This window comes from Arctopsyche grandis, chromosome 1 (genome assembly GCF_051622035.1).
Source record: "Arctopsyche grandis isolate Sample6627 chromosome 1, ASM5162203v2, whole genome shotgun sequence".
Lineage (NCBI taxonomy): Eukaryota > Metazoa > Arthropoda > Insecta > Trichoptera > Hydropsychidae > Arctopsyche > Arctopsyche grandis.
The window spans coordinates 4,583,946-4,610,225 of record NC_135355.1 but is presented as its reverse complement, the minus strand read 5'-3'; the positions used below and the strand labels follow the sequence as shown (position 1 = coordinate 4,610,225).

Here is a 26,280-nt window from a genome sequence, read left to right as displayed (position 1 = left end):
ACAGTTTCTATTCATACTATACAGCAGCGCACGTTTCGACTTGTTTTGGCCAAGTGCAAAGAAAAATCGGCTTACATATGCATTATAGATAGCGACATTATGGCGCAATATTGCTTGCGACGTATCAATATTATCACAATATAACGTTTCCGAAAATATTCATACGAGCATGCGCACTTTCGTTTCTACATGTGAATATTTCCACACTGGCCAAAGAAAATCGGTTTTTCTTGATAGGTTAAGGTGACATGTACTGCTGTATAAAGGTCTATTCATAATATCCAGCAGTTCACGGCACAGCACCTCACATAAACGACAGTTTCTATTCATACTATACAGCAACGCACGTTTTGGCACGTTCAGACAATTTTTGGCAAAATCAGCTTACATATATACATTATAAAGCGCGACAATACTGCGCAATGTTGCTTGCGTCGTATCAATATTGTCACAATATAACCTTTCCGAAAATATTCAAATGCATGTGCGCATGTGAATATTTCCACACTCGTGCACCCATCACGTCATGTCTGAATATTTCCACAGTGGCCAAAGAAAACCGGTTTTGATTGATACGTTTCGGTGACATGCACTGCTGTATAGTATGAATAGATTTTGTCGGCTACTTTTGTTATGTCTACGCCACATTAAACGTTAATGTATCAAATACTTGTCGGACTGCTGGTTAAGTACTAAACTAGTATGAATAGATTGTGTCGGCTACTGCTGTTACATCTACGCCGCGTACATTACGGAACATACAAATGTACTAAAATTATTACAAAAAACCCACATATATACGTATTTTGAATAATTTTTTTTATTGTGAAATAAAAACGCAAGTTTGCATACTTGCGCGCTGTCTACTTAATGCACGACTCGACTACAGAAGTGATAACACCCAACCTGACTTGATAGTATAAAGTGAAAGATATTCACAATATTATCACTTCCAATTTTGAATCTTCACTTACATTGTGTGTTCAAGATCTGAAATGAGATTCTGCAGTACTTTCGAATATGGAATCGGGACCTAATTTTAATAAAGTACATAAGATTTGAGGACAATAACTAACAATGGATCACATTAACGTTGACTGTGTATAATATATAAACATACGTACATATACTATCTATAATTTAAGAATAAATAAATGAAGTTAATGCATAGACGGGTATGTAAGATATACGCATACATGATAATAAAAAATTCCACACGTACAAATCAATAGTTTTTTTTTTTTCATTTCTTTTGGCAAACGTTGTGCAGTTATAACTATATTATTTACATGCATGGATGTTTTGGTCATGTTTGCGTCGTGCGGATAGTCGAGGAATCATCTCACGAGGTGGGCTTGTGCGGAAGAAGATTTTCACTACTTGCACTCAAGTTGGGCAATGACTTGAACACTGATTTGTTGGCCTCGTAACTGTTCACTTTGTGGCACGGCACCGGCTGATCCCTGTTCAGCGACAGCACGGACTTTTTCCGCTGCTGCGCCGTCTTCACGTCGAGCTCGAGCATCTCTTGGATGTTGAGCTCCAGGGGGTCGTAGTCGCGCGACGAGTCGTCGAAGACTATGTCGGACACTTGGGGCTGCTCGTCGTACTGGGAGACGACGTCGACGGCCGGATCGAACGAGTCCGGTATGTGATAGACGGCCTTGCCGTACGGCGAGTACATCGAGGAGTCGTTGACGCACTCTTCCGACTGACTCACCGAGTCGAATTGCTTCGACGACTGTTGGGAGACGGAGAGTCGTCGCGGAGCCGGTGACGTCTGGTACAAATGAGGTATATTATCCATTACTTTAAGGCCAAGGACGTGTCTGGAATCGAACGTTTGGAGCAGTCTGGTATCGGAATACCGTCTTATATCTAAAGAATCCTGCGATCTGTCGTTGGTCTTGCTATCCTTATCGAGCGGAACGATCGAATAGTTCCGGCTCTCGTTGGTCAGTATGCGTCTGAAGGAGTTCGGTCGGTAGTCGTTGAAGCCGCCGCTCTCGTCCTCCTCTTCAACGAAAACACTAGAAGAGGGCGGGAAAACGGCCGTAGTGTAGCTTCTGTTGTCCGACAGTTGCTCGTTGGTGGTTTGCCTCGACGCGGACGCTGCGTTGGTACTGCTCACGCCAGGATTGTTCTCGATGTTGGCGACGATCTGACCGTGATTGGCTCTGTCCAGGTCGTGGCTGCCCTCGCGTCTAGTTCGCGTATTCGATGACGTCGTTATCGATAAGTGGTGAATGACGGGAGACGGGGGTGCCACGTGGATCTTCTCTGGGGCGTTTTGTATGAGCAAAATTCTGAAATCAAACAGGTTAAACATTAAGAAATTGTGCGAGGCCAAACATTAAACCCTGAGCCATACATCATGTGATACAAAATACTATGCTTTTTTGTTGTTGTAAGGATATAGGCTATATCATATAGCACAACTTGTACGATCCTAAATCAAGATCAGAAATGTGGGTTTGGAGACGAATATTGAGGATTCCTAGGATAGCAAAGGGAACCAATGTTTCAATTCTCAAAATAAAGTAGACAGTAGACAGTAGTCTGACAAAAAACTTCATGTTACGAGTTCCATTCCCGCTAAGTCTCGTTGTTGGCCAGACCTTGGTTTGTCGAGGTCGATCGTTTCTTATCAGAATTTGTCAATTTTTCTGATTTTCATTGAAACGATTCCCGTAAAATTGGCGTTTCCTTCCCAATTTTCTGTTGCGAACCTTTAGTTATTGTTATATCTTGGGTTTCGCCATATTGTCTTACTTATTCACCATGGATGTCTCTGTGGTTGTTTATCGAATATAAAATTCGTATTGTTACATGAAAGTTATTCATTGTTATTTATCGTATTAATACGATGTTTGTAATATCTGACCATAGATGTCGGATATTGTTTAGATTTACATGTATCTATGTAATAATTATGTGGACCAGGAAGTATTTGGCGCATTTGGGGTTTACCTGTTAAGCCTTCCTGGTATATTTGTATATATGTACACTACCGTCCATATGTTTAAGACCAAACCTATAACTCGATTTCTAATGTCCATTAAAATAATTTAGCGTAAAATAGTTCAAAGAAATGGGTATCATTTGTTTCCCTACACCCTTGGATTTAATTTGAGCAAAAAAAAGCAGGGATTATCCCATTGGTTTGTTGTTTTTTTTATATAAGGGTTCAAAATGGGCTCAAAGACACCGCGTGACGAATCGACACATGTTGCAATTCGACAACTCTACTATACGCAGTTTATGTTACGAACTTTTTTTGTTATTTTATTCTGCTGATATGACATCGAAACAGTTCAAAATAATAAACCCTAAATGAATTTGGTTCAGTTTAATCTGAGCAGTCAGACTTTGAAGTCGTATTAGCGAAAAATTTATAATACATAAAGAGGACAAAAATTTTTGAAGAAATATGGGAAAAAATAAAAATCTCACCATGGAAACTCGAGGAGCCATTATTGCTCTTTACAAACAGCAAAAAACCCAACGATATATCGCCGAAAATCTGAATATTTCGAAGACTGCAGTACAACAGACGATAAAAAAATTCCAAAATTCTAACAACATTATGGATTTATCAAAATCAGGACGTCCCAGAATCACAACACAAGCATTGGATCAACAAATTATATTATTGAGCAAGCGAAATAGAAGGATAACGGCACCAGAAATCGCCTCTGACATAGAAAAGACAGCCTTCAAAAAAGTATCGGTCACCACGGTTAAACGTCGGCTGATGGAAGTGAAGCTGGGAGGGCGCATAGCAGTAAGAAAACCATTATCAAGAAGAAATAATAAAGCGAAAAGACTAGCTTGGGCTCTTCAGCATCGTAATTGGTCAATTGAAGATTGGTCAAAAGTGATTTGGTCCGATGAATCGAAGTTTGAATTGTTCGGTTCGAAAAGACGAGTTTACGTCCGGCGCACTCCCCAAGAAAAAATGATGCCAGACTGTGTGCTGCCAACAATCAAGCATGGTGGTGGATCCATAATGATATGGGGATGTTTCTCAAGAGCTGGAGTTGGAAATTTAATCAAAATTGATGGAATTTAAAAAAAAAAAGGGTATTTGAAAATTTTAAAAGAACAAGTTTTGCCGTGCGGCCGGAACTTATGTGGGCATGATTTTATATTCCAACAAGATAATGACCCAAAACATAAATCAAAGATATGCAGGGACTTCTTACAACAAGAAGAAAAAAAAAATAATTTAAAAATCATGAACTGGCCTCCTCAATCCCCCGATTTAAGCCCAATAGAACTTTTGTGGGACGAATTGGACAGACGAACCAGAATCCATCGCTCAACATCCATAAATTAGTTTTGGAATCATCTACAGGAAAGTTGGAAGTCCATACCTCTCATCACACTTCAAAATTTAATAAATAGAATGCCGAGACTATGTGCAGCAGTGATTAAAAGTAAGGGTGGGTTTTTTGACGAAAGTTCAGTTTGACGTTTTTATTTTTTTATAATTTTATGTTTATTGATTGTTGTAATATCTTTATTTATTTTAATAAATGCGTATTTTTTGAACATAACTGAGTTTATATTTTTTAAATTGGTCCAAAATTGTGTAAAATATGCTCCAAAAACACTTTGGTCTTAAACATATGGACGGTAGTGTATGTGGTTGGTGCCGTAGAAGGGAAGAGAGCAGTGGCGGCTCGTCTATATGGGAAGCGGGGCTATAGCCCTCCCAGTATAGTACATAAGCATGCTATTTTTGTCTGCATTTGATCATCAGTATGGTCAATGAATTACTACAGCCCGATTATTCTCAGCAGCCCCCCCCCCCCCCTATGAATCCTCACGAGTCGCCACTGGAAGAGAGAAAGAGGAAGATCTCCTATACGGTGGACTGATCAAATCAGGTCGGCTATTGGCTATTCCGTCGTCGATGCACTTCGAAATGTCGTTTCCAGAGAATATGGGAGAAAAATCGTTACCCAGATTGTGGAGGTCACGATCTTTAGCATTAAGGGACAGACTTATCCACAAAAGCTGCACGATTGCATCATCGTGTTCCTGTATTAGCATCCTCATTTAAAATATCTTCACTCATACAAGGACAAAGAGACAATTCGACTCGTTCCATATAAACGATCGCGAGCCCGCATGAATCCCTGAAAGCATGATCACATCACACAGCTACGCATTGCAAAATCGCCAGTGAGCATCTGGAGTATCTTCACCGTACATACTACAATACTGGTATAAATAAACTCAACCGAGTTTCTATAGGCCAGGACACGGTCAAAACATCAACCTTCATAAATCAACCATTAAATATGACCTAATTTGGAAAAATTCATTCGGAATGCTTTGAAACGCTGCATTTGGCATTGAGCCGATAGATAATATCGCTATTAGTGCTAATTTGACTCACTTGTGACGCATGCGACCCAACTGAAAGCCCACCACTGAGTATATGTGGGTCAGAAAGCCATACCGGCACTACACATTTACTGACGCTTAAAAATTGTTAACCCATTGATTGCTGACATCACTTCTGTTGAAAGCCCAGCACGCTGAAAACTTCGCCAACATTTCCAACTAGAATTATTTAGAAATCCAATAGAAAGCAGGCATAAAAATTGTAGCTAATCCAAATAAACCCTAGATAACTACCACCGAGGCTTTCGAGTTTTGTAAATGTGTGTTATGTGACTATAATATATCTTGCAACAATATAAAATAAACAAAATAAGTCTATTTATTAATGAATGTATTTTTCCATAACTAGTCCCATCTTCTTCATTGTTGTTAAAATGCAATGCTTACAATCTAAATGCCAAGCCACAATCTGAAATACTCGGCAGTTAAGGATTTCCATCGGGAAATTCTGCTATGGTTATAAATTCAGACATTCCTGTGTAAACCAAAGTCTTTATAAACGTTGACAAATGAATGACACAGATTACACGACCCATGTTCAATGCATTTTTTGTCAATGCCACCTGGAAAGGCTTAGCGGGTAGTATTCTTGTTTACTTTGTACATGATTTGATTTTCAGGCCCATAGACTTGTTGGAAGGGTAAAGTGCGTTTTCAGTTATAGTAGACTTTTATTTAGATCAGTGAGGATTTAAAATTAAAAGTATACTTGCCTATTGTGACATCGCCATCTACTGCACAGTGCAAAGTATTGACGACACTGTATGTACATAAAAACTGCTCCACCGGTGAATCCGACTGCGACTACGACTAACTTCGTCCAAAACGGCCAAGCTGAAACGAATATAAACCGGATAAATGACGTATTCGAGAGAGTATATCTTTTCTTGACATTCGGAAGTGACTTCAGTTTCCACTTGCGACTATCTATCGAGTCAGACAATGAATTCAAGTCTTTTATTTCAACTCTCAAATCGATACCGAAGCGTTGTCTGACTCAATAGTGCCATCGTAGACGAAACTGAATAAATACTAAAGCTCACTCGGAACAAAAGTATGAGAAATTCCCTAGAGGAAGATTTAAATTGAGTAAGCATTGTGGAAAATTCGCCAGCCATCTTCATGTAATTGTATATTGTATTGACTTTTAACCGGGAGCATAGAGTAGCGGTTAACATATTGTTACGTACACCGTGGACTGAGTGCAATCAGATTAGGCCGAGTGGCATCCCAGAGACTGTGTGACCGTTATAATTGGTTTCAATGATTATCTCCAGTCTAAGTGCAAGTAGGCTAAACAATGGCCACCGAATTGGCCTCTATTGGTCCCTTCTCAGAAATGACCGATACCGTGGGACTGAGTGTCGTGGGAATACTTATCCAGGTACATTATAGGGAAGTAACCGGACTTGGGAGATGCCCTGAGCGACCTATCCGTTATAAGGCGGTACTTAGGCGATATCAAGACATTCTGGACGGAGCACTGCCAGTGCGTGTATCTCCTTAATCACCAATAAATGCTGTGAAACGACTTTGGCCTTTTACTACGCAACAATATAATGCTTTGAACAAAGTGGTCACGGGTTCAATCCCACTGGTATCTGCTGGCCAGACCATGGATTCGTGACTCCAGGTCGATCGTTTCCTATCAGAGTTTGCCAATTTATCTGATTTTCATTGAAACGGTTCCAACAAATCCAACCCATTTTCTCGCAAAATATCGAGGTTTCAGCAATCTCGAATTTCACTGAATTGTATAAAAATGTTAAAATTTGGCAATAAATGTCTTTTTGGATGTTAATTGATATATATTTACTGAATTGTTTAAAATGCTGCAAATTTGACCATATTGTCTCTGTGGATATTAATTGATATGTACTTTGTATAATATTATAATCTATATATGTATATAAAAACGGTCTGTCGGTAAATATGTATATATGTGACGGAACGTGGAACAGTATGGAGATTTCGAAAAAACAAATTTTAGAATAACAGAAGCATATGTTATACGTAGAGATAATATAGGTAGTATTATACAATTTAATATCCGATATGCAATTTCGAAAGAGACTTTGTAATTTTCTAATATATATGCATTGAAGTAGAATGGGTAGAAGCGCTCTTAGCTTCCAAAAATGTTGCTATAAAAACTCCGTGCAAACGGAGATTTCGGCTGTTTTGCTCAGTTGATTGTTAAACTCTGTAGCAGTAGGATCTCTTTGAAATAGGCTCTACTAGTGAAATTGTGTGGTAGTATTAGTTCGACAAAGTCCGAACATCTGTATGTGCCCGTGCGTCCCTGAACATCAAGGAACGATAAGGGACGATCACGATCACTGTATTTACTTTGTATAATACTTGGTTCAAATGTACAATGTTTCTGGCTAGCAAGGCGTAAACAATAAGACAAAATAAATAATGAAACATTAAGGCAAAGTTAAAGAGTGCGGCTCTCAAAGACATTTCATACCGATAAGTCCACGCTGTATTTCCTCAGCAGCTCTATCAATAAGTACAAACAGGGACCACATTACACATAAAGCTGCGATACAGTGAAAGAGCACGGCACAGCATAGCCGTCTACGTTCTACTCCGGACATTTCCAAACTACGCCACTGTAATCATAAAATTTGAGACATTATTACAAATATATACGTATATATTAATAAAATAAAATATATGTAATATTAAAATACATACCTCATTGAACGGTTTGATTTTGGTGTGCATTATGAAGTTGAATTTACACAATTCGCAAGACCTTGTGTCGGATGCCGTAAGCCATTGTTGCAAACAACTTTGATGGACGAACTTCAAGCTTCCTAATACAATACAAACAAAAGATAAGTTGAATTTAAAACAATAGCAAAATTGAAATATAATTTTGACAAGTGGACATTATTCATGTTTACTCTTGTGATACCGAGATAGGTATTTAGTTCTTTAGATCTATTTACTACATAGAATGATGTGAACATTATATAATATGTATATGCTGTAGGTTACGGATTACGTTGAGCAACAACAAAAAATTACCAGAGCGGAGACTAATCAATCATTATTAATATGGACCCACTGAATTCGAATATGATAATGATTTTTTCTCGTTTATGAGCGTTTAAAATAAGGTTGTGGCAATTTGCAGGTACTATATCTGCAAATTATTGGCTATTTGCAAGTACTATATCTGTGAACTGTCACTGTCAGCGTGTTAACTGTTAAAATTTTGTTTTAAACCTCTTAAAATTTGGTTCGAGCTCGTAAAGTGACGTAGAGTAAAAAATATAATCCAAATTAGTTAATATTATTAATTGTTAGAAAATTATTATCATATACAACGTATAATACCTACATGCACGTACAAGCTGCGAACTAGCTAAATGATATAAATCTATTATAATAACGTGCGAAATTTATTTGCCTCATGTATAATGAACGAATGATTAACAAGTCTAGCATACATTAAATGTAAGAAATAATAATCGGATTATAAGTTCACGCGCATGCGCAGAAGGCTTTGCGCCTGTCGCAGATATAGTACCTGCAAATAGCCACAATTTAAAAATAATGCCTAATTTTTACAAATCTTTGGCTATTGCAGTCTTCAATTCAAAATCGATCATTGCTGTGCCGAAAGTGAATATTGGAATCAATAGTCAGATTTTTTTTTATATTGATTGTGATTTTTATTGTTTTAAAATAATTATAATTAATTTTAAAAGTCAAAATTATACATCTACTTTCTCGAGCTATTGTTATACATTTTTTTAAGTTTAATTTTGGACCATTGTAGCATTACAGGAGTGCCTAATGCGCCACAATGGTCAAAAAATAAAAATATATACATATATACAGACAAAAATACATTTATACATAATCATAAAAAACAATACTATTATAATAATAGAAAATAATAAAATACAAAGTAGGGAATGCACCAGCACCAATATATGTACATATAAGAACCAGCTGCAAATACAAAACATCCCTACGAGACCCAAATGGAAGAGATAAGATCAGAATTCCACTCATACATCACATTCAATTATGATGAGCGCAGGCTACCAGACAAATCAGTTGAAATAATCTCCGATAACCTACGCTCACTGACGTGGAAAATATCATATTCAGGCTCAGCAGCAACGATTTCATTGATATGTCGGGTAGCTCTTGGAATATGAGCCATTCGATAATGAACTGTGCGAGCAGGAGGTACAACCATCAAATTATGATGTCTACCATGCACATAATTACTACAGACATAGAGTCTCAACTGTTCCAGCAACGACGGGCATGACGTATTACCACATAGAAGCTGAAGAACAAAACAAATTAATGAGAAGTTTCTCTGAAGTTCAAGGGAATTATACCCAAAAGGAAAGGAGTAGGGTAGAGATATGGGCAATATCCATACTCTTTCCTATATAGAAAACGAAGAAATGCTTTTTGCACTTTTTCAATCATTAGAGAGTAATTTGCTTCATGCGGATTCCACACAATCGCATTATACTCCAGCTTGCTTCTCACGAGCGAGTTGAAAATCAAGTGAGAAGACAACGGGTTGGAGAATAACCTAGCATATTTCAAGACAAATCCAAGTCGGCGAAAGGAAAAGTCAGCGACTGTCTTGATGTGGTTGTGAAAGGTGAGTTGAGGATTAAAAATGATACCCAAATCGACCATAGATTCCACACGCTTCAACAAGAGCAATGGATTATGTATCCATTGGTTCAGTTTTATATTTCCCTGCATGTATAGGTTTTCAATTTCAATCTTCGAATTATCAACAGTACTGTAAGAGAATTTTCAGAAATCTAAATATAAAAACGAATGCTAATCTGTTCAAAGTCAGTATAAAACATTCAATAAGATCAAAGTCCAGTCGTAATTGATGTTAAAAAATAATTCCGCAGAATTCAAGACTAATATAATCATTCCGAGTTTGTATATACAATGTATGTAAGTCGACGCAGATATACATAATTTATTTATAGCGATATCTAATTTATGCACTTGAACAGGAAAGACATGTATTAAAAAAACATTAAAAAATTGCAGTATGAAAAAAAAATAGTATATTGCGGAGTCATCATATTTGTATTGAAAGTTGATGATAACATCACGTCATCAGTATAGCTATGTATATAGTATAAGCCAGCAGTATAGCTCGGCGGTTGCGTTAATTCTAATTACAGAGAGGTTCCCAAGTTCAAGTCCAGTGTTGACTTCCATTGAAGAGAATTTATTCAGAGTATTTCAGCAGTGCTGCTGGTCAGACTTGGATACGAGTCGATGGTTTCCTAACAGAGTTTGCCAATGTATTTGATTTCATTGTTGAAGCGGTTCCTCCATCAAATTGGCAACAACCATCAATGTCACCACTGTTTGAATATGATTTCAATTTTTTTTTTTATCTATAACATAGATGTTTCGCTAATCTTCTTATACATAGTATTTGCATTGTAACGTACACCACCGAGCAAGTGCAATCAGATTAGGCCGAGTAGCATCCCAGAGACTGTGTGACCGTTATAATTGGTTTCAAGGATTATCTCCAGACTAAGTGCAAGTAGGCTAAACAATGGCCACCGAATTGGCCGCTATTGGTCCCTTCTCATAAGTGACCGATAGCGTGGGAATACATATCCGGGTACATACCTAAACAATAGGGAAGTAACCGGACGTCGAAGATGCCCTGAGCGACCTATCCGTTGTAAGGCGGTACTTATGCGATATCAAGACATTCTGGACGGAGCACTGCTAGTGTATGTATCTCCTTAATCACCAATAAATGCTGTGAAACGACTTTGGCCTTTTACTTGGATCCTCCACCCACCCCTACGCAACAGTAGTATGTATATATGTATATTATAAATATATTTTTTATATAGATATATACCAGGAAGGCCCGACAGGTAGACTCCAATGTGCCTTCCTAGACAATTAATTTCAAACATTGCAGCATTTTTATTACACAAATCACTGTATTTCGAGAGGCTGAAGAACAGAAAATTAACAATTAATTCATTGATTAATCCATTGAGACATCTATGGATTTAGACTTGTACATATATTTTTACAAATTGTACCCAAATCAAATTCAGATATTTGTGACAGCAGGTAGGATGATTTTTGCCAATTTGAGGAACCGTTTCAATGAAATTCAGATAAATTGGCAAACTCTGATAGGAAACGATCGACTTGGAGTCACAAATATCCAAGTCTAACCAGCAGCATGAGATCAAACCCGGAACCTCTCGGTGCTAAACATAAACGCAACTACCGATCCATACTGCTGACTATATACATATGTAAGTAAATAAATAAATTGTAGTTTGAATTAAAATTTTAAATTATTTTTGTACTATATTCTCATTGCTGAATAATCATACAAAATTATGTACAAAAAAAATTGCAGTAGAAAACACGTTAATATAAATATTAATACGGGTATGTAACAGCTCAATTTAAAAACGAATTGTATAAGACATGCAAAAACGTGAAAGTAAACGCATCGTTCGAAATAAAAACAAGATTTGATGAGGAAACGAATGCAAAAATTTTCCTTGTAAATATTTACATACGCATAGAAAACCCCTACTACGTGACCCATTGTTCCAACTGATAAAAAAAAACGTTTATGCAATACTAACACGTCGTGCAGATAATAATGGCAAAGATACATATGTACAATGCAACTTTGTATTCAAAGAAAAATATCTTCCGCTTAATAATAACATTGTGGAACTAATCTATAACATAAATTCAGCGTGCTGCAGATAAACTTCGAAAATATTTATCAATTTAGACGCACTGTTTGCTTGATCAACTTTTAGAGATAGAGGAAGGTTAATAAAAATAGCACCGTTCTGTTTAGATCTTAAAATCTGTCAATCGTGCAGGCAAAATGGGTACTTTGATCACATGTCGACTTTCTGTTAGGATGTTGAAATACACCGGAAGTCAAATCTAATGGAAAGTTTTCAAACATATGATTGGTGGGTTTGTATTAGTAAAAGTTTCACAACCAAAATAGTGACTGTTTAGAATTTTAAGTAGTATAAATAAGACAAGAGAGGGGAAAATTACATTTAAAAGTGACAGAAATCTGATTGAGGAGCGTCGAAGCCGTCAAATTGGTGCGTGCCACAGGAGAAGAGAACAAAGTGCGGCATCTAATGTATCTATAACTAATTCTGCAAGAATTTGAGGATTGCTCAATTAAAAAAATGCTTCCTCATATAAGTATACATACTCTACGTCATGACTCGAGGGAATTATAACTTAGTGGTCCCGGCATGTAGGCACTAGGATAGCTACTGTAAACTATCATATATGTATGTATATCTAAGAAATTTACTCTGCACTATCTCAATTCTCAAGCAATAGACTCTTATCACTAAGGACCGGCGAACAAGATGGTCGACGGCTAAAAAAAATGGTTCACTATTGGCAACCAGTTTTTTTTATTCTGGCTCTCCTGCTTTCTTGGACAATGGAGAGGTCTATTGTTATTTTATGGCAGCAACTTGACCGCCGATCTCTACATATCAGTAAAGAACGGACCAACTTTGCGCCGTTCATTGTTCATTTTTATGATGAACCTTTTTTTATGCTCTCTAGCTTTGTAGTTTGCCCTGTTTCCTGGAAAAAGCACGCTTCCGGTCCTACCTATACTTATTCATATATAAATAAATATACATGTCCGGGCTCCAAACGTACCCTTCCCCCCCCCATTGTGTATAAAATATTTTCCAATTATAGCAGATTTTTTTTAATATCGTGCATAAAATATGATAAAACTTTATTTTGTTAGAAACGTTAATAAAAAATTTAGAATTATTTTTATTTAATTTATTCTAGGAAGGTCTAACAGGTAAACCCAATGCGCCTTCCTGGCCAAAGAATAAGCGTCTTTGCATTAACAAATCTATTGAGTGAAGAACATGAGTAGATGTAAGTTAGAATATTTAATTTAGTGTGAGTTTCAATCGTCTTTTGCAGATTAAAAATTTTCACGAATGAAGATAAAGGTCGTGCTTTGTGTATTTTCGGAAATGTGTACGTGCGCGCATAAACTTTTGACTTTTATTAGCGTCTGCAGTACTCTGAGAAAACAATTATTTGCACACTATGTTCAAGGCGAATGTGTTGAAATTCCTGCTATAAGTTCTGGCCAATAGGTGCAAATATAGAGCTTCTTTGAAATGCGATAACTTTTTTTCTTCAACTTTTATGGTGTCGTATTGAATTGGTATAGAAAAACTATAACAATTCGCAAAAATTTTAGGGCTCCTGTCTAATTGGGGAGCCAAGCGGAGCTCCCATGCCTCATTTCAATTTATTAGAACAATACGCGAATTTTCTTGGTCAGCTAAGATCATCTGACTAATCTGAATCGCGTATTTGAGGTTTGTAAGTAAATATCGGGTGTGGATAAGGGCAATATCCTTTTTGGGCGTTATGGCTATTAATGACTTTGTAGAAAGTTTTTTGTTGTTGCTCAGGACTGTTGGAACATGTATTGTAAATGGTCATTGCCCTTATCACCATCCGTCCTATATCTATAACAAAGCTCATTGAAAAATGTTTATCAATATTTAAATATTGACTAATTTTATTTTATGAACATGACTTACTAAAAAAAACATTATATTTCACAAAAGTTAATTATTTAATAAAAATAAGTAAATGAACCGAAATCTCAATGCTAATACATAATAAGTCAAAGTGAGAAAACCAGTTTTGATTGTCTTTTTTTTTATACACATATGTATATACAATCATTATATTAAAACAACGTGAACACATCACATATACGAGTCATCATAAAACATCTTTCAACCTTGAGGATAATACATATATTAATAATGAATAATAAATCAGCACTCGTACAGCATATAAATAAACAAGTATCGTTCAGAATGTTTCAAAGAATTCGTTATAAAATATACACATTCAATGGCGCATTTTCTAAGAGCGAAAACACACTGAGTGGTATGGGACGGCACGTGTCCTTGGCTTGTAGTTGCACGTGCAGAATGCATATGTTTGGGAGGTAATGCATCTGTCAAGCAAGAATAAAATAACACTGAAAACACTCCAGGGGGTGATTTTTGGGATTTTGTACTTGTTTATGGGCTAATGATGCTGCGTTTTCTTTTGCATGTTTAACCCTTTGAGTGCAGATGTCTTTTCTGCTAAAAGCCCGCTATGCTGAAAATTTCGCCAACACTTCTTACTAGAATTATTAAGAAATATAATAGAAAGCAGGTATAAAAATTGTAGCTAATCCAAAAAAAAACCCAAGATCACTACCGCTGAGGATTTCGAGTTTTGTAAATGTATGTTTAGACTTTCAAATACATCTTGAAACAATATAAAATAAACAAAACAAGTCTATTAATGAATGTATGCATTTTTCCACAACTAGTTCCATCTTCTTCATTGTTGTTAAACATGTAATGCTCACAATCTAAATGTCAAGCCACAATCTAAAATACTCGGCAGTTGGGTATTTCCATCGGGAAACTCTGCTATGGTTATAAATTCAGAAATTCCTTTGCAAACCAGTCTTTATAATCGTTGACACAGATTACACGACCAATGTTCAATGCATCTTACTTTTAAATGCTACCTGGAAAGGATTAGCGGGTAGTATTCTTGTTTACTTTGCTCAAAATACAAAGTCTATCAGGGTTTTTCAAACTCATGGACTTGTTGGCAAAACGCCGATCGGCGTCGGTCAGCATTCAAAGAGTTAGAAGTATCTAAAAAAAAAAAAGACATACTACGTACTATTGACAGTGTGTTTTCGCCCTAATCCTACCCCTAGTCATGTGTATATAAAGTAGATGGAAAATTCCACGATTCGAGATATTTGTGAAAAAATTGACAAAAATTATAATACTCCAGACCGAGTGGGATGACAATAACCGATCATTATAAATAACAATATATATATATTTTATATATGAGCGATATCCCTATTGGTCGAAAGTTTGTTATGAAAAGTAGACCTTATGTTGACGAATGAGAATCGAGCGAGGCTGGCGAAAAGCTTCGCTGAAGCAACACTCGAAGTGTGTGCATTATATAAACACACACCAGGTGAGGTGTGTAGTGTGTGTAGTGAGGAGTGAGGAGTGAGGAGTGAGGAGTGAAGAGTGTGGTGTGTGACCTGAGCAGTAGCAAGGAGCCAGCAGGGGGTTGTGGGCGTCGCTCTCGCAGTGGCAGATGCGGCAGATGTCGCCGCTGCAGTTGCTGCAAGAAGCCGCGCTCGAGCCGGAGCCGGAGCCGGAGCCCGAGCCCGAGCCGCAGCCCGAGGCCGAGCCGGAGCCCGAGTGGGAGCGCATCCCCGCCGCCGCCCCGCCGCGTCCGCGCCACTCGATGGCCTCGATGTCGGAGGCCCGGCACACCCGCATCTCCAGCCCACCCGCGCCCCCGCCTCCGCCCCCGCCCCCGTCCCCGCCTTCGCCCCGCAGCTTCGCCACGCCAACGCGAGCTCCTCTCTCGGCCCCAACTGCTGGCCAACTGACACTTCGTCAATAGTTTTGGCCGAAGCGCGCCACCCGCCGCCCGCCCCTCCATGCCGCAAACCGACAACTGTCACTTTAATTTTTGCTATCATTATTATTTTTATTTATTTCACATGGTGTATTATGTAGATTAAGAAATATTTTAAGTAAAAAAAGTAAAATTTTAGTGTTTAATTCAATTGTCTTGCCATATGTGGTTTATTGTGCCACTGTGCTTAATTTGTTTAGTGGCCAAGATTTAGAAAAAATGCAAAAAATACAGAATAAAGCTATGAGAGCTATTTTGAATGTGAGTAGATTTAAGAGTATTGGAAGTATGTTAGATGAATTAGGATGGATGAGTATTAGAATTAGTCTAAATATTAGTACATTGTCTTTTGTTTATAAGTTAGATCATAAGTTATTACCTAAGTATTTTGATGATTATATAATAAGGAATAGAGATAAACATAGTTTTTATACTAGAAATAAGGACAAACTAGTTGTAAGTAGAGTAAGAAAGAATAAGACGGCTGGGGGTGTTTTTCACAGGGGTGTGCTCATGTATAATGCCCTCCCTGAGTGCGTCAGGTCTGCTAAAAACATGGATGCATTCCTGCGAGGTGCGAAGAGACACCTCTGTGAGGGACAGTACATATAAGTTAATTATAAATTTTAGAGTTAAGTATAATAATTAAGATGTATTTTTAAATTAGCTTGATAGCTAAAATATATATAAATAAAATAAATAAATAAAATGGATATATACCAGAAAGATCTGACAAGTAGACTCAAATACGCCTTCCTGGTCAATTACAAACAATGCAGCATTTTTATTACACAAGTCGCTGAATTATGAGACACTGAAAAACTCGAAATTAACTAGACACCATAGATATAGAATAATGTAACGTAGACAGTGGCGGACTGGGACTGGAATCAGTGCATGCCAGGAGTCAAAGGGGGCCCACCCAGGGTTAAAAAATTTGTATATATTATATATTTCTATCACATATCCTATATACATGGATGTGTCTAGATTAGGAATAGATTTTATATTCGGAAACTGTTTAAAATTGTGTATTTAAATCTTACTATATCGTCGAAGTATAATCGAATGTTATTTTGAAAGTATGAAGTAAATTTAAATCACTAGTTGATGAATCGTCCTATCAAAATTGTTTTAACCCATTGACTGCTACAACAACGATAAATCGTTGTTTTGAAATGGGCGAAGATTGCTACGACGATCGTTGTTGTCGACATTAATTGTCGTATTTCAATACTTTCTTTGAGCCACCAGCGCATCAGTGGCACGAAACATTTTTTTTATATACGTATTTATATTTATTTTTCAATCAAGCTTTATAAATATTTATCAATTTTTTAAATAAAAGCTCTTCAATTTCGGGTTCATCATCAAAGTAAATTTCGGGTTCGTTGTCAATGTCCTATAAGGAGTTATTACTTGGGAATTGATTATTGTCGATAAATTCAATTATATAGGTCACGAGACGTCACGAATTCATGCAATCAATCAAATGCAACTGAAATGCATACAAAATGTTTATGATACATGTTGAAAAATTATTTGATTATTAGAAACTTCGCATCCTTGTGTGTCTCGCTCACACGTACACAATTAAAACCAAGAAAGAAAGAGAGAAAGACCGCTACCTGTTTCGAATATATCGCATGTTGTAAGGCTACATCGATGTCTAAAAATAGATTATTGAAAAAAATAAAGCGTCGGGAAAACAATCGTCAAAACTTATTTAGTGTATATATGTAGGTATCTCTTTCGTACGCACGCATGTAAAAGCAAGACAGAAAGAGAGAGCACGAGTCCACGACTGCTTCTTAAAAATGTATATAAAGTATTATAAAAATTACGAGTGATCGGCGAAGTAAGTATGTAAAAAAAAATATTATATTTATTTTTTTACAAAATAATTACAAATGTTAGCATTTTTCGCTTGGACATTGAAAAACCTCGTAGCAGCCAAAGGGTTAAGCAATTCAGTTTATATTATTCACGGAAATTTGTTTATTCCCATTTTTATTTCAGTAGGTAGTTGTTATTTTTATTTCAGTAGGTATTGGTATATCTTGAGGTTGGAAATGGGCCCGGCAAAAGGGCCCACGCAAATGTTGAAACTTATATTTCGAGCCTAATAAAAAAAGTTAACCGATCCTTGGGCTGTTAAAGCAGGTAGTAGTTGTTTGTGTATATCGTAAGAAATTTTTTTTGTTGAAATACCCAAACTTTAGGTCCCAAAGTGCAATATCCTATAAATTTTTACACACGTGAAATAGTTAAAAAAACGTTATTTAATTTTACTGAGGGCCCATATTTTCTAACAGATAGGGGGGCCCACATGCCATCGGGCATGTTCGCTTGTATGGACAGTCCGCCACTGAACGTAGAGATTAGGTGGGTGGCGCTCGTGGACCGATGGCTTAAGAGTGCTAATCACCTGATCTCTCGTTCGCGCCAAAATGTCCTCGCCGAATGAATAAGCCGTATGTAACGGCCAATGGGATCGCCCTACTCATCGACCAATAGTTTACATGTATATGTATGTATGTGTGTTATGCCCAACGGGTATAAATATGGGGCGCTCTCGGTCTGGAAACCATTCCGACCTGGAGCGCCGACTAGAGCAGACCAATAAACCGCTACTACAACTTCCTGCGTCTTTCTCTCCGATTCTGGAAGCCCCTACTTCACGTCCACGCAACAAAAACGGTTCGGTGATAACTAGTCAAATGTGAACCGGTCACACGTGATCACCCGTCACACTAAAACTGGTCACACTCAAAACACACACTAAAATCGGTCAACTCGTTACCGATTTTAGGGTTTGACCAGTTTTAGTGTGACGGGTGATCACGTGTGACCGATCTAGAGCGACCGGTTGTCCTGTGACTGATTTACATATGACTAGTAATCCATTTACCAACAATAACATATGTAGATGAGGCATTACATACAAATTTGCTTGGTGAAAATGTCGTCATTAAATGAGGGGCGCGGGGGGTTTAGCTTAGCGAGGAAGCGATGAAAAAAAGGAAGGAACGCAAAAAACGCTCAGTTTCGGCAGTGATCGGTAACCAGTATACACAGTACTGCATAACTTTATTTTATTGGACGCTCTGTGTGCCACTAAATCATACTAATAAAGCCAAATTAAGAAAATATATTTGGCTATACACACTATATTAAACTACAAATGTTTTAAATTTAATGTTGATTTCTGAATTTCCTTTCCAGTGCCAACAAGACATTCCGTTTTCATCTAGTGGCATAAGTTGCTGACCACTGTTGTAACATCTGTACATTCATCATCAGATAGTGTTCTAAAGAATTTTCAATATAATATTTTTGTTGGTTTAGTATTTTAATTTAAGTTCATAATAATACATTAAACAACGTGGACAGTACCGTTCAAATCTGGAGAGGGGCGGCCGTTTCAACAATGAACTCAGAAAAATCGGTAAGCTCTGGTAGGAAACGATCGACCTGGAATTACATACATCAAAGTCTAACCAGCAGCATTACAGATATACTCAGAATAAATTCTTTTCAATCGAGGTCAACTCATGGGATCGAAATCGGCGCCTCTAGGCCCAACCATCGAGCCACGCTACTGACTACGTTTATGTTTTCGAGTGACATAGTCTCCTCAATGCGGTGCTCCTCAAAGGGTTTCGGGGATAAACGGATTGGTTCGGTGATTATTCCGCAAAAAACAATCTCGCGTACACCACTAAAATCTCGATCATGGAACATCTGGCAAAAATTCCATCAATCGAAATCTACACGAAATATTGGTTCGGCGATTACTAGTCGAATGTGAACCGGTCACAAGATAACTGGTCGCTCTAGATCAGTCACAAGTTTTTACCGGTCGCACGAAAAATTGGTCACGAGAAAACTGGTCACACAGAAAAATTGGTCACGAGAAAACTGGTCACACAAAAAAATTGGTAATTTTTATTATTTTCGACTAGACCAGTGGTTCTTAATCTGGGTTCGATCGAACCCCAGGGGTTCGGCGGAAATTCAGCAGAGCCAGCTTCAGAACAACAACGCTCTCAACGTTTTGGTGTCAACAAAAGGTAGCGTACCCTGTCATTGCTAAGAAAGCTCTGGAGATTTTCATACCGTTTGTTACTACATATCTTTGCGAGCAATCCTTTTCGAGTATGATGGGACATAAAAACGAAGAAAAGGAATAGACTTTGTTGCAAAAATAACATGAGAGTGGCAGTTGCCAAGGTAAAGCCTTGCATTTCTGAAAAGCAACACCAGAAGTCACACTGATTTGCAGTAAATATTCATTGTTTTTGTTTTTGTGTGAAAATCATGTTTTAATAGTGTGGGAATCTCGTCACCATCAAGACATTTACTGCGACGCAGAATACATTCCCAAAACCAGTCGAAGCACACCTGCAGCCATTAAACTAAACTCAAGCGGAACACCCCTACCAGTCGAGCGGAACCAAACCAGTCGAAGCACACCTGCAGCCATTAAACTAAACTCAAGCGGAACACCCCTACCAGTCGAGCGGAACCAAACCGGTCGAAGCACACCGCAGCCATTAAACTACATCGAGCGGAACGGTGCCAATCATTCCAGAAAATTCTACCCCATCGACAAAAGCACATTCCTCGCTTACGTATCAACAACAACCACCACGGGTCACGTGATACCCAGAAACACTATAAAAGGAGGTACAACCCAAACAACGCCAGTCGACCCACAGCAGCAGACCAGTCGACATCCAGCTCCTGACCTTCCACCACTACACTACGCGGACTTGGAAGATCAACCAGCCGAACGAGCCAGCAACACACTGCCGCATCCAGAGACCTTCTGAACATAGCCGAATGCCGAGCCAGCGACACTCTACCATATCCAGAGACCGCTGAACGACATACTTTTGCCCAAATATAATACCTTTGTACAATATTTAGGCAAACAATAAAACTTTATTAAAACAAGCACAACAGTGTTTCGTTAGGCTGGGGATACGGTCAACACATCCTAACCCGCCTACAATAGTTTTGTTCTTTGAACACAGTGATGTTGATGCACGGTTCAGTCACCAGTAAAATATATACCTGTTTTGAATTTGAAAAAAATCATATTTTATTTTTCCAATTAAAGAAGGGTTCGGTGAATGCGCATATGAAACTGGTGGGGTTCAGTACCTCCAACAAGGTTAAGAACCACTGGACTAGACATATGAGCTTCGCACGTTGTAAATGCATGTATTTTATAACTGCCTCATCTATAGACTGAGTTTCACGAAATTTTCCAAAAGGAAACGTTTGAAAAACCCTGCCTGAATTCGTTAATATTTGAAAACTAAATGTATATCATAGACTATGATTCATAGTACATACTAGCAAATTAAGCATGTGCCACATTACAGGTCCGGTGATTACTGGTCACAAAGTCACTAAAATCTCTATAACGGAACATCTGGCAGCCGAAAAGTCCATTATTCTAACGATAACTATCATAGTAACGAGAACTCGAGTGCCAAATATTGTGTATTCGCGGCAAAAAATGTCTTTGTGACCACCCCAATGTGACGAATAGTCCAATAACCCACATTCCAACAGCATGCTAATTGGAAATGACTTAGTTATTATAATGTATTAAAATCCCCCCCAAGCAGTGTATCAATGAAAATTTATCTCAGAGCATTCTATTACTTTTAATACCACTATAAACTTAATAGTTTTAAATAGTAAGTATGAAAGTTAATGTAAATGGATCAACCAATGGAATTATCTATAAAAGTCTATAAGGCAGCAGTAGGTATCCTGCAAGCAGTCAGTATTTTTAGGTATATTCTATATGGACATGTATGAAGGAGTCCATATATGATGGACCAAAGAATACCTGCTGCTGCCAGTTCGTGCTGGATAGGTATGAACAACCTTAAATTATAGATTATGTTGTTCTAGTACATACGTAGATGGTCTCTCGATTACCTTGTAATGTTTAAAATCGTTAACCTCTGACCATTTCAAGTATATCCTATTAGTATGGATTTCAAGGTTGCTAGTTATTCATGAATAAATTAAAACAACAAAAATAGTAATAATATATATATTCTTCAATGAAAAGACATTCGAGAATTGTAAAATGAAAAAATATACACATATATTTATATAAATGCAAAAAAATAAAATCATACGTCACTCATTCAACCGAAACGACAAGTTTTCTTTAAAAATCACAAGAAAAAGAAAATGAAATATTTACATTTTCACACTTATAACACGAATGTTGCGGAATTATAAAATCAATACAAACGACAGACATTTTATATGAAAAAAAAAAAAGCTAGTAGTACGAGTTAAAAATGTATCGTCTGCCTACGTATATGTAATGTTGTTGTGCACGTAACATATTTTCAATGTCACTAAAAATTAGGTTATGTATGTCACCGTTAAGTATTTCACTAATCGTCAAATTTAAAGGAGTTGACGGACATGTCAATCGTACCGCCCCGGTAAGCACCACGTTTTTTCTTGGTCTTTTCGTGTTTAAAACCTTTGCCCCGAGTGTGCTTCAAGTCTTGATTGGCTCTTTCACCCCAAGAACCTCTCGCACCGCGCTGTAACAAAATTCAACAAATTAACACACCGTTCTTCGACCAAATGAAAAAATACAACACTTAAATTCAATATATATAGTAAGCTTATTTTAAGTATATTCAAAACTCATACCTATTGATGTCGTGTGTAAATCAGCAAAATTAATCAAAAGTGATTTTCTTGTTTTGTGGTGTTTCGCCCCCAAAACTTTTGTTAAAACTGTCGCCACCGCCTCCTCCTCTACCTCCCCTATCTCCACCCCATGATTTTCTGAAACCGCCTCTATCGTTATCTCCTCCTCCTCTACCTCCTCTGAATCCACCTCTATCGTTATCCCTTCCACCTCGGAATCCACCTCTATCATTATCCCGTCCGCCACGGAATCCACCACCACGGTCGTTGCCTCTGAAACCTCCACGTCCTCCTCTATCTCCGAATCCTCCACGGCCACCCCGACCTCCACGGTCTCCAAATCCACCCCTGCCTCCGCGATCACCAAACCCACCCCGACCTCTGAATCCTCCTCTGCCTCCACGGTCGCCGAATCCTCCCCGTCTATCCCCGAATCCTCGCTTATCTCCGAACCCACGACCACCCCTGCCGCGATTGCCGAATGAATCTCTCCTGTTTTCGCCGTCCTCTTCTTCCTCATCACCGTCCTATTTTTAAATACAATAAAAACATGTTTATAAAAACAGCCAAGCATGATACCGCATGAATGCGAAACAGACAATAATATGGGATCGAAATGGTTAACTATGCAGTAAATGCCCAAACATTAGCAAGGATCCATGATTATTTTTTACGTTCATAATCGACATTCATGGTGCATTATGCTTGACTTGACCATTGCTAGGGCATTTACCTTTCCCTCAAAGGAGTTATCTTTGAGTCGCGGATCCACCGGAATGATATCGGACACGACACGTCGGAACGGTACATTCGGAGTGTTGGGATTAGACTTTTTCTTTTCATCAATCGGCTTTGAAAAACTATCAGATCCATTGAAAGAAGTTCTTTCCTGTTAATATGCAACATTGATTCAATATATTCAAAAAAGATAACTACGATTAATAAAGCTTCAAAGAGAGAATTGATTGTTTTTATTACAAAACTGTAAGGAAATGAATAAGTATGATTGTTTGTTTCTACTAAATATTTGCCGCCATTAATTTAAATTTCAATAGATGGAATGGTTGTAAAGGAAACATGAAATATACCTGTTTACTACCATTGAGGTCATTCTTTTTTGACTTTTTGAATGGCACTTCTTCAGTTTCTTCTTCCTCGTCGTCAGATCCTTCTGCTTTCCTTTTCTTTGTAGCGGCTGGTGCGGGTTTCTCATCTTCGTCACTGGAGTCTTCTTCAGATGATTCTTCGGCCTTTTTCTAAATAAAAACACAGCATGAAAATTGCGAGTAAATAAAACAAAGATGAAAACTTCAACAAAGACACTTACAGGTTTGGATGCCACTGGTGTAGCTGGTTTAGCTGGCGTCTCATCGTCGGATGAATCATCAGAATCGTCAGAGTCATCTTTCTTTTGAGCTGCAGCCTTTTTGGCAGCTGGTTTTACTGGTGTTTTGACGGCAGGCTTTGCTTCCTCTTCGCTAGAGTCATCGTCTGAATCGGATGAGGGTGGTTTTGCAACAGGTCCCTTCTTTGCAGCAGGCTTTGCCGGTTCTTCTTCGCTCGAATCATCACTGGAGTCTTCCTTCTTGGGGGGTGCTTTCTTGGCAGCAGCTGTTTTCACCGGTGCCTTTGCAGGAGCTTTAGTCGGTTTTTCTTCTTCGCTGGAGTCGTCAGAGTCGGACGATTCTGGTTTTGCAATCGGAGCCTTTTTAGCTGGTGGCTTCGGTGCCACTTTTGGTGGTTCTTCGTCGCTGGAATCATCACTTGAGTCGGAATCGTCTTTTTTTGCTGGGGCTTTCTTGGCAGCTTGTTTGGCTGGTTGAGGTTTCACCGGTCCTTTGGTGGGAGGCTTTGTCGCTGCCTCCTCTTCACTAGAGTCCGAATCGGTTTCTGGTTTCTTTGTTAGCGGTGGTTTCGGTGTACTCGTAACCGTCTGAAATTAATTATACGAGTCAAGAACACGAGCAATTAAACGGCTTGTGAAAATACTACGAATGCAATATCTCAGAGGTAGTGACGATGTTATATCATAGAAATTCAAACCAAATGTATCCATCATTGAAAAATAGTGTATTATAATAATGAAATAAGACGCAACTAACTTTTTTAGGTGCTTCTTCTTCAGAGCTATCATCTTCGGAGCTTTCTTTTTTTGCTACTTTTTGTTTACCATTTGTAATGACTGCCGGTTTCGCTGGTGCTTCTTCTTCTTCACTAGAGTCATCAGAGCTGACGATATGAATAGAGTTAAAATAAAAAAAACCCTTAAAAATATGAACGCGTGTAAGATATGTACTAACCTTTCTGTCTTTTTTGAGATTGATTTATTTTTGAAATATTGTACACGTATATCCTCCAGACTCGGAGTACCTTTAGGTACGGTTGCAGCCTGAAAATTAAATAAAAAGATGCGTAAGGATACATACGATGCATGTAGTTTGAAGAAACTAGAAAAGGGACAAGAGTGCCCTAATTATACCATTGATGCCAGATAACCTTAAAACTTAAACACGTTGACGGTATTGTGAAATCCCAATTCCCAATTAATTCAATATGTAATTTGGCGCCAAATTGATACTAAATAGGTCTGTAACAGACGAGCGCCTATACAATTGAGGAAGATGAGCTCGCATCAAAAGTAAAAAAAAAAAAAACGTGATCAACATGGCGCCCACGGATCAACGACCACGTGCGTGGACCAAAACCGACAAAATTTCGTGCCACGTGTATCGAGACGAGTCAAATACAAACCAGGAAGCCATTAAAACACGTGTCAATAGTATCTACGCAGTAACGCGCGAACATAGACCAACCTTGAAATACGCGCAAAATTCGCCGATTTGAAAAATATAAAGAAATGAAGTGTGCATGATGATGATGATGATGATGATGATAATGATGAATGGAGTCTGCGGAGTGTGGACAGGGGAGGGCAAACAAAGGGAGGGGGTGCAATGTAAAATTTTGAGGTTAGGTATGCGACATGTGGCCGGGTATGACATGCGGTCGATAGACTGGTTGGGGGGGAAAACTCACGCATTTGGTCTTCTTGAGGAATGTGGCTGCGAGTGTGCGGTCGACCTGCACCAGGTATTGGTGGACGAGGGCTTGGAAGTCTTGAGCGGTCGCCATTTCGAGACGTCGAGATGTCTCTTTGCACCCACCACGCGTCTCACTCGCACACTCCGACGACCTGCCCGAGCGACGATTAGGCCGCGACTGGTGGACCACGCGCACCCACACAAGAACACGCCGTGCGACGCCGCTTCGCAGTGCTGCCACTTCACTATTGTCGACTGTGCTGCTAGATGGCAACATCGTTGCAACGACTGTGTATGTCACCGTAATTGGATTATTAGCATAGATATATATTCTATATCTATTATTATAAGTCAGATTGCGATCGCCCAAAAGATAATTTACGGAATATTTGGCACTCGAGTTCTCGTTAGTGTGATGGACTTTTCGGCTGCCTTTTGTTTCGTTATAGAGATTTTAGCGACTTTTGGGCGAGCGCTTTGTGACCAATAATCACCGACCGTATGTTACTTTTGGGGTTTTTAAATCTATTTTCATTTCAACTGTGATGTTATT

General features: G+C 38.3%; 2 protein-coding genes across 2 annotated transcripts; both read right to left on the bottom strand.

Annotated features, from left to right (window-relative positions):
• Positions 1-1,254: 1,254 nt before the first annotated feature.
• Positions 1,255-15,982, bottom strand: LOC143913683 (uncharacterized). Its single transcript, XM_077433647.1, has 5 exons — positions 15,599-15,982; positions 8,119-8,240; positions 7,889-8,033; positions 6,129-6,249; positions 1,255-2,306 (listed from the first exon to the last, which is right to left on the bottom strand). The coding sequence occupies exons 1-5, from the start codon at positions 15,840-15,842 to the stop codon at positions 1,343-1,345; spliced, it is 1,596 nt and encodes a 531-aa protein (XP_077289773.1). The 5' UTR covers positions 15,843-15,982; the 3' UTR covers positions 1,255-1,342.
• A 6,065-nt stretch (positions 15,983-22,047) lies between these two features.
• Positions 22,048-26,004, bottom strand: LOC143916464 (uncharacterized). Its single transcript, XM_077437591.1, has 7 exons — positions 25,723-26,004; positions 24,987-25,075; positions 24,789-24,915; positions 24,014-24,619; positions 23,775-23,942; positions 22,687-23,213; positions 22,048-22,574 (listed from the first exon to the last, which is right to left on the bottom strand). Exons 1-6 carry the CDS (start codon positions 26,002-26,004, stop codon positions 22,716-22,718), a joined length of 1,770 nt encoding a protein of 589 aa, XP_077293717.1. The 3' UTR covers positions 22,048-22,574; positions 22,687-22,715.
• Positions 26,005-26,280: the final 276 nt, after the last annotated feature.